This window comes from Schistocerca piceifrons, chromosome X (genome assembly GCF_021461385.2).
Source record: "Schistocerca piceifrons isolate TAMUIC-IGC-003096 chromosome X, iqSchPice1.1, whole genome shotgun sequence".
NCBI classification, from domain to species: Eukaryota; Metazoa; Arthropoda; class Insecta; order Orthoptera; family Acrididae; genus Schistocerca; species Schistocerca piceifrons.
In genome coordinates this window covers 111,624,420-111,639,696 of record NC_060149.1, presented here as the reverse complement: position 1 = coordinate 111,639,696, position 15,277 = coordinate 111,624,420, and the positions used below count along the sequence as shown (strand labels likewise).

General features: G+C 38.0%; 1 protein-coding gene across 1 annotated transcript in view; it reads left to right on the top strand.

Moving 5' to 3' along the window:
* The first annotated feature begins 2,193 nt into the window (after window positions 1–2,193).
* LOC124723133 overlaps window positions 2,194–15,277 on the top strand; it is a 93,290-nt gene continuing 80,206 nt past the window's right edge. The window contains exon 1 of the mRNA XM_047248321.1: window positions 2,194–2,880. Coding sequence (XP_047104277.1) covers window positions 2,759–2,880 — 122 coding nt within the window. The 5' untranslated portion in view covers window positions 2,194–2,758. The remainder of the gene's footprint in view (window positions 2,881–15,277) is intronic.

Below are 15,277 nucleotides of genomic sequence, written 5' to 3'. Positions count from 1 at the left end.
TTCGAGATGGAAGTAGGGAAACATCTGCACCCTTGTCGATGAGAAAGTTTATGCCAGAGTTGAAGTTGCGGATGTAGACTCGTCCATTCGAAGCATTAGCGTTGGACACAGAATGGAGCGTGATATGGCGCCTGTTGTTTACGTCGCAGGAGGTGGCACCGCTGCCTACCTGCAGATGAAGTTTGGGTAGGAGCACGGCGGTTTACAATTTCGTGCTTGTTCCCCTAATTTTGCATGGAAGAAACAGTATTTATGGGCGGGTGTCTGCTCCTGCGAGTGGTCAGATGGAGGCAGCCCAGAATCTTCCACAGAGTCAGATATGCTGTTGTTGACAGACTTAGTTTTAGTGGGACGTCCACGTTGGGGCCCTGGTTGTGGTTGAAAACTGGCGTAGCTGCCGGACTGCTGGGCAAGGCGTTCACGTAGTAGAGCGGAGTAAGCTCAGCCGGTGGCGTGCAAGCATTCGCTATTTGGTCTATCTTTATAGGCAGAGATGGCCATTTGAACAGACAGATGCAGCTTTTCTGTCCAAATCTCAGTGAGCATGGCGTCTGGCATGTCACATTCATCAGTGAGAAGTCGAAGGCATCGCCACAGCTGGGACAGAGATCTGTCGCCAAGGCGTTCTTCATAGACAAGCTGTCGAACGTTTTCTCTTCTTGTCTTGGAGACACGTTCCAGTATTGCTTGTTTAGCTGTAGCATACTTCTCGTTCGGAGGAGGTGACTTAACCAGGTCATAAATTAAGTCGACACGGTCGTGGAGGTGGTTCGTGAGGCATGTGAAACGGGCATTGTCATCAAGTGCACAGACACTGAAAGTTTGCTCGACCAGGTTGAACCAGAATTCCGGGTGAGCAGGTTCGAATGCCAGAAGTTTTGGTAGATTCAACGAACTGGTGCTCGAAGAATGCGGGCTGCTGCTCACAGACGCTGGAGTAGGCAAGTCAAAGTTAACTCTGCGTCATGAGGGTGGTAGAGAGGAAGCAGACGTGCCGGCTGTTTTCATGGTAGCTGGAGGGGAAGCGAAATCTGTTAGCAGGAAGCCCAGCGTGTAGTGAAGCAGGACCGGTTGTTGCGACGGAAGGTCAAAGTGGTAAACGGCAGTTGCTTGACAGGTTATTATGCAACTGGTCCTCCACATCTGCAGCGAAATTGTCCCTCACAGAATCACTGATGAGCTTGGTGGAACGTGACGTGCTCAGATTACTGCACTGATGAACACTCGGAGTAACAGGCTGGCGAATGTCATTCACATAGTGTTCAACTGGCGTGGAGTGATACACATGTGGAGCTTGCACATTCAAAAAGGTGTCCTGTTGTGGCACAATATGAAAACTATGCTCCCCACTGTTTACAGTACTTGCATTAAAGTTCGGTATCAGTGTGTAGTGGTTTCTTGTACTGCTGTGCGGTGAAAACTGAAGCACTTCAGGGCTAACAAAGCTGGAGTTGGAGACCGCTGGCGTCATGTTCAAAACCACTGCACCTGACGAGGTCCCTGGGTTCTCGAGGCTATAGGACTGCGGAAATTCATGTTGGGCACTGACTACAGCTGGTGCGCTTGAATTTAGTTGCTGTTGCTGGTGAAAACCAGGCGGCAGTGGCGTGTTGTAGAAGGCCATTGTGTAGTGGACAAAGGTCGATGCGGAACGTGGAAGCCGGTGTGGTAGTCACTTTGTACTCGGTTTGTCGGATTATTCGAACTTCGGGGTCACCACTGAAGGAGATATCAAAGTGGTAAGGTAATGACACAGTTCTCTCTTCTAATCATCAATACTTTTATTACACGACAAACATACAGGTTGAAGACTAGGTTGGAACTGAGGTCCCGGAAGTATACAAAACAAAGCTCAACTCGAAGACATAGTACACAAATGATGTTCTGGCCTATCGATCCATGGATCGACGCCACAGCATAATGCGTCCTCGGCTCGCTACTGAAGTACCGCACACACATGCGTCAGCAGTGTGCGTGCTCCCCAGATAAGATTATGAAAGTCTCAGCTGGTCTCTTGGTGACTACTGCAGTTTTCTTTTTCACACTGTGCAGCAGTGTTGTTATTCAACAATATGCTTCCATTTTAGCAAGATGCAAATCACATAAACTGTATATGATCCAAGTGTCCAAACATTAATATGAGATATGTTTACTGGTGTGTGTAAACCAGTAAGTGAAGAGTATGTCAGCCAGTGCTCTCTGGCAGACTTAAAAAGATCCTTAAGTACAATTAACCTACCACAACACAATATTTAAACAAATAAACTCCTGCTACATGTCACATCTGCATCACCCCTACATTACTAGTGTGTGTAAAACCAAGCATGTTGTCCTATCAACAGAATTACTGTGTTTTGGATAAAATAATTTTGGGTATTGGGCCTCAACATTGTAACTACTAAAACAGCTAACTTGCCGATATTTCAAATGACTTGCGGCAGTCCTCTTCCGGGTGGTTCACTGCTGTATACTGGTGAATGTCTTTCTTTACATACTGTTATTTTCAGTTATCTAGTGGCTACCAATGTCTCATATCTGTGATGTCATTGGACAATTTAAAGAGATTGTTATGGCAGTGGCTGTATGGTACACTATTGCCTATGCCGGAAGGCAACTCTAGTAGAGATGACTGTATCAGTTTTCTGTTACCTGTGCCACTCTGGTAATGATTGGTCAGCAACCCTTGTTGGTGGTTGGAATGCAATAGCAAATCGGCAGCTTGTTTCCAGGGAATGGTGTTTTCCTGCAGTGAGGTTTTATGGCTGCATGGCAGTTCTCTCACGGTTGCTGTCTACACTGCCAAACCCCAGCCAAATGGTGCCGCTGGCCAGTGAACACACATGATCCACTGGGCTGGAATCGCTGGCAGCCAGACTCCAGGTAACTTGTAACCGTACTCTCTGTTCATGTTGTTAGTATGTTTAATTATTTCAGTAGCCTCTCTTATTTTCCATTGCTGCAAACACAGCTGGTGAGGAAGCACGCAAGGTTCTTGAAACTTGGTAGGATGGCCGCATTGCTAATGATGTTCCACTTCAGCTGACTTGTTAATCTGTCCCAGTCATATGTAACTTTCATGCTAGAAAATGGGAGTGTTAATGGGTCTCCTGGTTTCACCAACATAGATTTTGTGGCATTCACACCAAAGTTCATACACATGTGCAATGAGGAGAGCATTCACGGGATCCTTAGTGGGTGTCAACAAATCTTGCGACCACTCTGATATGTAGGTCTCATTCCTGCGTGATACAGAACCTTGCCTACATGGTCGCTGATGCCTCTCACATAGCAATAACTTATATCAGAATCTAATGATGTCATGTAATTTTCTGTAAGCATTACAAATCATGACCACGGCCCAGTATTCCAAAACACATACATAAAATAAGATACTTGAATGTTTAGGAAATGCTGCTATGCATCATTTAGCAAGAAATGTGTATCGTGTCCATATTATCCTCACTTCATTAGTGTGGTGTCACTATAACATTGCCTTAGTATAATAAACAATGGCAAACTGGAGTATTTTCACATAGTACACATTGATATTTACAATATTTTACCTATTTGTTTTCTCCATACTATTCCAAAGTCACATGCACAAAAAAACAAGGCTCGACAACAAGCATGCTGCAGGACTTAAAACTATTACTATGAATAACAGATAACAGCCTACAGAACATACTTTAACTACCAAATCACAAAATGCAGTTGGTGAATAGCTACACTACAGCAAAGTGATGGTCTACCTGGTATAAAGCTGCTGTTTCTGAATACTGAGCTGCTGTTGTCATCAATGTCAGCATCACATTTGAAACCTCTACAATGGCATATCTTGACTATTAAGGTGAGGTTATTCTGTATAACATAAAATCTAAATGCATATGGTTGTATGTTTATCCTCAGATTATGGCTTCAACACAGCAGAAAAGGATTGAAGATCCTCAATACAACAGTCTGAATGCAATGCTTTCACACTATAAATGATGTATATTATCTCAGTATTTCTCAAATATATATGTGCAATGTGGAACAGTCAAATGTCTTCTGTGTTTATTTATTTAGTCCTTTGATCATATGTAGTATGACGTGCAAGATGATATTGGACTTACGTCTAGTCATTACAGATAACAGTTTTCAAGATTATATATAGTTCTACATGTTATACATTACAAAAGTTGCAGATCTATACAGTTATTGCAGTTCAAGTATTCAATTACTGAAAAGAAGCAATTGGGCTGTACATATTCTCAAACAGTTCTTTCAAAAGCATTAACTTCTAGTATACAGGGTGGTCCATTGATCATGACTGGGCCAAATATCTCATGAAATAAGTGTCAAATGAAAAACTACAAAGAACGAAAATTGTCTAGCTTGAAGGGGGAAACCAGATGGCGCTATGGTTGGCCCGCTAGATGGTGCTGCCATAGGTCAAACGAATATAAACTGCGTTTTTTTTTTTTTTAAATAGAAACCCCTATTTTTTATTACATATTCATGTAGTATGTAAAGAAATATGAATGTTTTAGTTGGACCACTTTTTTTGCTTTGTGATAGATGGCGCTGTAATAGCCACAAACATATGGCTCACAATTTTAGATGAACAGTTGGTAACAGGAAGGTTTTTTAAATTAAAATACAGAATGTAGATACGTTTGAACATTTTATTTTGGTTGTGCCATGTGATACATGTAACTTTGTGAACTTATCATTTCTGAGAATGCATCCTGTTACAGCGTGATTACCTGTAAATACCACATTAATGCAATAAATGCTCAAAATGATGTCCATCAACCTCAGTGCATTTAGCAATACATCTAATGACATTCCTCTTAACAGCGAGTAGTTCGCCTTCCCTAATGTTCGCACATGCATTGACAATGCATTGATGCATGTTGTCAGGGGTTGTCAGTGGTTCACGATAGCAAATATCCTTTAACTTTCCCCACTGAAAGAAATCCAAGGACGTCAGATCCGGTGAACGTATGGTGCTTCGACGACCAATCCACCTGTCATGAAATATGCTATTCAATACCACTTCAACCGCACGTGAGCTTTTTGCCGGACATCCATCATGTTGGAAGTACATCATCATTCTATCATGCAGTGAAACATCTTGTAGTAACATCGGTAGAACATTACATATGAAATCAGCATGCATTGCACCATTTAGATTGCCATCGATAAAATGGGGGCCAATTATCCTTCCTCCCATAATGCCGCACCATACATTAACCCGCCAACGTCGCTGATGTTACACTTGCCACAGCCATCATGGATTTTCCGTTACCTAATAGTGCATATTGTGTCGGTTTACATTACTGCTGTTGGTGAATGATGCTTCGTTGCTAAATCGAACATCCCGTAATTTCTCTTGTGCCCAGTAGCAGAACTGTACACGACATTTGAAGTTGTCGCCACGCAATTCCTGGTGCATAGAAATATGGCACGGGTGCAATCGATGTTGATGTAGCATTCTCAACACCAATGTTTTTGAGATTCCCGATTCTCGAGCCCTTTGTCTGCTACTGATGTGCAGATTAGCTGTGACAGCAGCTAAAACACGTACTTGGGCATCATCATTTGTTGCAGGCCACGGTTGACATTTCACATGTGGCTGAACACTTCCTGTTTCCTACAATAATGTAACTATCCGGCGAACGGTCTGGACACTTGGATGATGTCATCTAGGATACCGAGCAGCATACATACATAGCACATGCCCATTGGGCATTTTGATCACAATAGCCATACATCAACACAATATCAACCTTTTCCGCAATTGGTAAACAGTCTATTTTAACACGGGTAATCTATCACAAAGCAAATACTGTCCGCACTAGTGGAATGTTACATGATACCACATACTCATACATTTGTGACTATTACAGCACCATCTATCACAAATCGAAAAAAGTGGTCCAACTAAAACATTCATATTTCTTTATGTACTACACGAATATGTAATAAAAAATGGGAGTTCCTATTTAAAAAAAAACGCAGTTGATATCCGTTTGACCTATGACAGTGCCATCTAGTGGGCCAACCATAGCGCCATCTGGTTTCCCCCTTCAAGCTAGATGAGTTTCGTTCTTGTAGTTTTTTCGTTTGATACTTATTTTATGAGATATTTGGCCCGGTAACTATCAATGGACCACCCTGTATATTTTACAGTGTGTTCAGCTTAAAAGAGGTTACGTGACTTATTTTATTCTATAAGAAATATTTTTATTGGCAGACTTACATATTAAGTTAGTATAAATTGCAGCCTGTGTTTGAAATGTTGTCCATCCATTTCTATGCACTTGTGGACACAGTTGACTATGCTCCTGGCTACTCTTGTTAGCCTTACAATGTCAATTTTGTTGATGGCTTTTGTGATATTTGTCTTTAATTCCTGCAGGGTATGTGGATTGCTCCTGTAAACAATATCTTTTAAGTAGCCCATCAGAAAGAAGTCTGGACTACTAAGATCATGGTGGGCACAATCGTGTTGAAATGATTCTTTCACCAAAAAAATTCTGTAGTATCTCCTTAGTAGAGCAAGCTCCATGGCATGTAGTGCTGACAAGCTGCAGCAGCAGTCACACTTATCCTCTTGCGCTAAGGATATGAATTGTTGGATAATGTCTTTATGGATGGCAGCATCCACAGATGTTTTAAAAAATTCCTGTTGTTCATCACATTGAAATAACACTTCAGACACCAATTTTTGTGGGTGTAGGGGAGACTCAGTGAAAGTGTAGGGGGTGGCAGTACCCCAGGTCTGGTAGTTCTGGCTATTAACATACCCAACAAGACGAAACCAAGCTTTGTTTGTTAAAAACTCTTGTTCTAAAATGACGATGTTCCCTCTAATAAAGGTCCTGAACCATTGACAGCAGTGAACAATTCTGACATAATCAGCATTATTGAGCTCATGGAAAACCTCCATGTGGAATGCATAACATTTCAGTATTCTTCTCACTGCAATGTGGGCTGAACCAATTGAAATATTCTTTCCCTGGCTTACTTTACACAAAGATATACAGGGAAATGTTGTAACTGCTGCTTTAATATCCTTAATGACCTGGATCATGAAAACAGACCTTTGTCTAACACCTTTCTTGTTGAACACTGAACTTGTTTCACGAAATTTCTAAATAACACTTTCCACTGGTGCTTCCTTTTCAGATTTCTCCATGAACTTTCACTGACACACACACACACACACACACACACACACACACACACACACACACACACACACAAATTAATCTTACACACACACACACACACAAATTAATCTTTGTTCCATAGGTCATGAATGTGACATTTTGTAATGATGTGGAATATGTCACTTTAACATAAGTTTTCTTTACACAAAATAATTAACTAATTTTTTTCTTTTTTCTTTTTTTATTTTTATTTTTTATTTTTTACAGTTACTACGTTATATTTACGAATTCATCTATTGAGTAGAAGGAGATGTAATTCAGAAATTATTTTAATTTGCTTTTAAATGTTTGTTGGCTATCTGTCAGACTTTTAATACTATTTGGTAAATGACCAAAGATTTTTGTGGCAGCATAATTCGCTCCTTTCTGTGCCAAAGTGAGATTTAATCCAGAATAGTGAAGATCATCCTTTCTTATAGTGTTGCAGCTATGCACTTTGCTGTTATTTTTGAATTGGGATGGGTTATTAATGACAAATTTCATAAGTGAATATACGTATTGCAAAGGTACTGTAAATATCCCGAGTTCCTTAAATAAATGTCTGGAAGGTGATCTTGGGTAGGCTCCAGCTATTATTCTGATTACACGCTTTTGTGCAATGAGTAATTTCTCTCTTAATGATCAATCACCCCAAAATGATGCCATATGAAAGCAGTGAATGAAAATAGGTACAGTAGGCTAATTTACTGATATGTATATCACCAAAATTTGCAATAACCCTAATAGCATAAATAGCTGAACCTAACCATTTCAGCAGATCATCAATGTGTTTCTTCCAAATCAATTTCTCATCAGTGCGCACGCCCAGAAATTTTGAGTATTCTGCATTAGCAACGGACTTCTGTTTGTAGCCTAGATTTATCAGTGGTGTTATGCCATTTACTGTACAGAATTGTATGTAATGTGTTTTCTCAAAATTTAATGAGAGTCCATTTGCAGAGAACCACTTAATAATTTTCTGAAAGACATTATTTCAATTTGCTCAGGTGATTCTTCCTTGTTGGGTGTGATTACTATACTTGTATCATCAGTAAAAAGAACTAGTTTTGCATCTTAATGAAAATAGAGTGGCAAGTCGTTAATACATAATAAGAACAATAAGGGACCCAAGACTGAACCCTGTGTGACACCATTCTTGATACTTCCCCAGTTAGAGGACTCTGCTGATTTTTGCAGTCTATCTGTACTGTTAATTTCAACCTTCTGCATTTTTCCAGTTAAGTATGAATCAAACCATATGTGCACTGTCCCACTCATACTACAAGTCTTAAGCTTATCTAGAAGAATTTCATTATTCACACAATCAAAAGCTTTTGAGGGATCTCAAAATATCCCAATGGGTGATGTTCAGTTATTCAATGCATTTAATATGTGATCAGTGAAAGCATGTATAGCATTTTCTGTTGAAAAGTCTTTCTGAAAACCAAATTGACATTTTGTTAGTATTTCATTTTTACAAATATGTGATGCTACTCTTGAATACATTACTTTTTCAAGAATTTTGAATAAAGCTGTCAGAAGTAAGATTGGGCAGTAACTGTTAGCATCTGACCTATCTTCTTTTTTATGCAATGGTTTAACAATAGTGTATTTCAGTCTATCTGGAAAAATTCTCTGTTTCAGTGAGCTACTACTTTTGTGGCTGAGTTGTTGAGAACAAGCTTTTAGCACTCTGTTGGAAATGCCATCAATTCCATGTGAGCGTTTACTTTTGAGTGAATTTATTATTTTCCTAATTTCAGTAGGAGAGGTGGGTTGAATTTCAATTTTATCAAATTGCATAGAAACTGCCTCTTCCATATACTGCCTTGCATTTTCTAATGAATAGCTGGATCCTATTTTCTCTACAACATTTTAAATGGTTATTAAAATGTTTTCTACTTCTGACTTCTTGTTAACAAACTTTTCATTGTTTTTGATAGAAATACAGTCTTCTTGTGCTGTCGGTTGCCCTGTTTCCCTTTTATTAATTTTCCAAATTGTCTTAATTTTATTATCAGATGTGCTAATCTCAGACATAATGCACATACTTCTGGACTTTTTAATAACTTTTCTTAATACAGTGCAGCAGTTTTTATAATGTTTCACTATTTTGGAGTCATTACTCCTTCTAGCTAAAAGATACATTTTCCTTTTCTGTTTCCAAGATATTATTATCCCTTTAGTAAGCCATGGCTTTTTACATGATTTCTTACAATTATATTTCACTGTTTTCTTAGGGAAACTGTTTTCAAATTTACTCACAAAGGTATCATGATATAGGTTAAATTTTAAATTAGCATCATGTTCCCTGTACACTTTATCCCAGTCTAACTGTTGCAAGCTTTCCCTAAAATTTTGAATTGTTAAATCGTTAATTGAATGCACTATTTTGGAGGACTGTTTTGCATTAATGTATGGAGCTATATCTCATACTGTAACTAGTTGTGCATCATGATCAGACAGACCATTCTTAACAGGAAAAGTTTTAATTTGATTAAATTTATCTTGGTCTATGAAAGCTTTATCTATCAGTGTGCTGCTTTCCAGTACCACCCAAGTAGGAAAATCAATAACTGATGTCAAATTGAAAGAACCAAGTAATACTTCAAAGTCAAGCTTTCCATCAGACTCTTTCAGAAAATCTACATAGAAATCCACACAAACAATAATTTGCTTTCTTCAGTCTGACAGATAGCACAACAAAGAATCTGAGTTTTTCAAAATTAGTTCAAAATTTCCCAATGGGGACCTATACACAGCTAAAATTGCCATTATTTAGTTTAAGCACACATGCACATGCTTCTATATGTTGCTCTATGCAAAATTTTTGAGTTTCCAAATTTCTCACACTATGACAGATTTTAACATATGTAATTCCTCCTCTCTCCATAGTGTCTCTACTTACATGTGCTGAAAGCTTATATCCACCTACATTTACCATTTCCATACCCGTGACTATATGATGTTCAGACAGGCATAGTAGACCTATGCCACCCTTAGTTTCTAAATCTTCTAAACAAACAAGAAGCTCATCTACTTTGTTTTTTAATCCCCCTGATATTCTGATGCAATATACTAACATTATTTTTCACTGTGCTTTTATGTTAATCTTGTGACATACTAACATTATTTTTCACTGTACTGTTATGAGAATCTTGTGATATTTTAACATCTCTAGTACCTGCCCCTCTGAAGTTCTCATTAAGCTTAATTTCAATCAATGTATGATGACTGGACACTGATCTTAGTTTCAGTGCCCCCCTCCCCCTTAAAGATTTTGCTATCATCCCATCCAGTTTAACCTTACCTTTCCTATTGAGATGCAGGCCATGTCTTGTGAAGTCCAACCTATCAATACCATCAACAGGAACCAAACCTATGCCTGACAAAGTAGCCGCCCTAAGCAGCTGATCTAGCTCCATATTGACCCTCCTGACAGAGCTGTTCAATTGGGGCCGATCATACCGCATGAAAGCAGGAACCAAGCCAACATTTGTATGGTTCATTGCAGATGCTATTTTTACAAGGTCATGCTCAATATTGTAGCCCTGATCCCTATCAATACTGTTTCCCGCTCCACCCACTATCACAACATGATCCAGCTTTGTAAAACCCTTGCACAATGATCCTGCATCCTCTGTCACTTGGCTAAGACGTGCACTGGACTTGAAAATACTTGTGTCCTGGTACCTGTCACCTAATTTTTCCTGCAAGATCCAGCCCACACCTCTTCCATGGCTACTACCTAACAACAGAACTTTCCTCCTACTTTCTACTTTTTTGCAACAGTTGGTGTCCTAGTGAAAGTCTCTTGAGTGCTGAATACACTTACATCTACATACTTGAGCCTCTTCCTTAGTTGACTGAGGTAGGAAGGCAAATCTATTGTTTGTGCCAATGATGAAACTGTCATATACTGTTCTCTTTCTGTGGCCTCTGTTCCTTGCTACCATTTCCCACCTGTCTTCACCATTCTTCCCCCTTAACCTCATTAGTTCCTCCCTAGCACTATCCAGTTCAGCCTGAAGGGCTCTAATCTTCCCTTTCTGTTCCAATATTTTCCTATCCCTTGAACATAATCTGTAGTACCATGGAAGAGACCCATTTACTTCCCTGATTCCCATGCCACTACATTCAACCCAATGTAACCATCTGCTGCAACAGCTGCACAGAACCCCAGAAATGACTTTCCTATGGCAGCTCAAACACTTCTCATTCATGGTTGTTTACAATATTTTTACAAAATTTATCTGGGCAATAACAATAATATTCTATTAACTACAAATCTCACATAACAAGATTTCATCACAGAAGAAGTTTCAATCACAAGTACACATTCCTTGACAGTTAAGTGCAGTTTAAGAAACATCATACATGATTACACAACCTTGTTCAAAAGCTAGTCCTCAACAATCACTTTTTCAACTTAAGCGTGCAAGCAAAAAATAACCCTTCTGCTCTAGCTTCAATCATACCAACAATATGAACACTATTTCACCCATCTCCAATATATGCATTTCAAAAACAATATTCATTCAATATAAACTAATGAAAGATGGGGCCCCTTTTAAGTCAAACACTCTGTATATCATTTGGCAACTTATTGAATAGTTTTATTCCATGTAGCATGTAACCTTCTGATACAAACTTGTATGGGCTTTATATAAATGCAAGCTACCTTTTAATCTGGTGTTGTGATTATGAAAATCACATTTTTTTTCTAGGACTGATATCATTTCCAATTAAATTTATTAATATAAATTAGTGTGTCAAGAATAAACATGATTGCTAGTGGTAGCACTTTCAGTATTTTAAATATCAGTTTACATCTCTCTCTCTCTCTCTCTTTGGGAGGGGGGGAGTCTGATCGTCCCCAAAACTGCTGGTCAATTCCTTCAGAATATGAGTCCATATTTTTTTAGATGTGCATTAAAATATGTATAATATGCAGATATTGGAGTCTATTCATTTATGTATTCTTTTAGAGACCTTAAAAGATGGCAGCCTGTACTCTGCTTGGCATTAATGTGTTCAGTATGTTTGTCCAATTTTACGTCACTTTGATTTCAAATGCCAAGAAATGTTGTTACTTCTTTATTTATTTTATTTATTTATTTATTGATGATGATATCTGGATAATGCAGGGTGGTGTTTTGAGAGTATTGGAAATTTAATGCTAATATTTTCCTGTTGTTTATTATAAGCTGGTTCATTGTTGACCATTTACTTTCTTGATTTGTAACAGAGTTTACTTCATGTTGAATATCATCATTGCTGCTGTTTTTACTAATATAATTGTGTCATCAGCAAATTGAATTATTTTGTCTGATTCAACATGGACATTCAGAACAACAATATATTTCAGGTAAAGAACAGTTCCCATTACTAACACTTGAGGTACCACACAGGTGGCTGGATCTTCCTCTGACAGGTATTCTTCCTTTTTCATCTACATGTCTAATGCTCACTTTTTTCTTGGGGTTACTGAGAAATGAACAAATATACCCATTTCATAATCCTGTAATGCCAAAGTACTCAAGCTTATTTAGAAGAGTTCTGTGGCTTAACATGTTGACAGCTTTATTTAAGTCTAAAAATATACCTGTTGTTTTCTGTTTTTCATCAAAATAAAACAGTGGTTATGGATTCATGGATAACTGTCTTCGTTGATTTCTTACTTTGGAAACCATGTTGAGAACCAGTTTTGTTTATATAGTTTATTAACTTTTTATACATCATTTTTTCCAATACTTTTGAAAAACAGGATGTAATGTAATGGAGCGACAGTTAATCACTTCAACTTTGCCACCAGTTTTGAATATTGGAATAACTTTAGATGCTTTTTGCTAATTAGTAAAGATGCCCATCTCTAATGAGCAGTTACATAATGAGTGATGGGGTGGGTAATATTTTGGAGAGAGAGCTGTAAGATTCTGGTGGGTATGCTAGCAACTCCTGCTGCGAACCACATCTTGTTTTTAGATCTGTAACAGCCTTGACTATATCCTCACTGCTTTCATGATCCACAAACACTGATAACTTACAGCTGTTGATCTATTTTTCTGTTGGCCACTTGATAACCACACAGTATTCATTGGTGACTACCTAAGCACAACTGGAAGACTGACATTTGCAGTTAGCATATTCTGCAAAATGGTGATAAATATTGACAAAAGATACTTTAACATTACAGTATGTGGTTGAGTTGCTAGTAAGTAAGGCACAAGACTACAACATATTCATTACAAAGCATGGCACTGCTTGTAAATACGCACACTTCCATTCTGGAATATATAAATACATAAAATGTCATAACATATTCTGCAAAGTGTTCAAAAATGTTAATCCTCTAGGTGAATCATGAGTGACAACATGATATTCCCCAATCATGTAATGTGGATTTAAAAGTAGTAATGTTACATATTATAATTTTAGCATTCATAACCAGAAGCGATGTCATAATCTTGTGATGAACTTGGAATACATATATTGTGGTTTGCAAGGATTGAGAAATAGTTGCTGTCATCTATCTGTAACCTATGCTTATACCACAGTACTCCTTTGCTATGTACAGTATTCTCTGCAAGTATGGATGTGAAGTGCTGGAAAGTGGTGGTAGATATTCCATGGTATATTCTGCAAAAATGAACATAACAAATAGACACCTATCGTATGTTAAACAAGTAACACACTACAACCAGTTATTACCGGTACCAAGTATACATTATCAGTGTATGTGATGTCATATAAGTTTGCCTCTAGTATTATTGTAGATAAATGATGGAGAAACCTGAGTAAAATCACTATAGATTGTCTGGCTTTTGCAGCTGATATGGCATTAGTTACTGACTCACTGGATAGCAGCAAAGAACAAATCACACAACTACAGAAACAAGCAGGCAAAACAAGGTTAAAAATATCATTTGGAAAAACACACTTCATGAGAAATACCAATGACACCCCTCCAGATCTTAAAATTAATAACAACACAATATCTAAAACAAACTGTTTTAAATACCAGTACCAAGGAAAATGGATAACAAGCAATGAAACAGGCAAGATAGCCATAGAAAGCAGAGTACCTTACATAAAATGCATAAAATGGAAAGGGCATTTCAAAAAAAAAAAAAAAAAAAAAAAAAAAAAAAAAAAAAAAAAAAAAAAAAAAAAAACCCACATTTAAACTAACAAGGCTTGGGGAGATAGAAAAACTGGAAATAGTTGAAAGAGGAATTCTAAGGAAAATATTGGGACCTAGAAGTAATAGTTATGTAAAATACAAATTAAGATAAAACACAGAGTTCTATTAGAAAACAGAAACCCGTAATGAGGAAAAGAAGACTAGTTCAATGGGCACATATGCCGAATGGGTAGTGACAGACTAAGCACGCCGGGCTTCAACTTACTGAACAGTTACAAATCTGAACCCATGTGATTCACCGAAAATGAAAAAGACATAAAAAAGGCTGAAATAAAAGCATGTTGAATAGATAACAGAATACGTTTTAGAGAAGCAACACAAAAGGCAGACTTTCAGGAAAGAAAGAGGTCTGAAAAAGGAAGAAAGTGGACCGTGGGAGAGAAGGAACGACACTCTTGGAGAATAAAAGAACTCTGAAAGTGACAAAAATTAAACACAAAGAAGTAAATCCAATGCTGATTTATCATACCCAACAAAAGTTTTATTCTCATCAATAAATAAATAAGTAAATAAAGCAGAAAGTCAAAAACTTGCTTGACATGTGCAGTATGTCTTGATTTTCATTTTATCTCAGCATACATTTTTTAAGAGATGTGATAAAAATACCAAAATCCAATAAGCAACATGAAAATCATAGATAACAAATGGTCTATGGATAAAATATAGTTGCACCAAGGAGGTTGGAATAACTACCTTGAGGTGATGTGGCTCTCGGACCCCGAGGAATCATGATGTCATATCATATCATGATGTCGTCTCACGCTAGCCAATATCTCTGGTAGTTTTCAAACCATGGCTATTCTTTGAGCCAAGCATTTCTGTGGTGATGGCTTGTGTGTTGTGGGTGTATGTATAATGGCGGATTTTGTCTTTTATG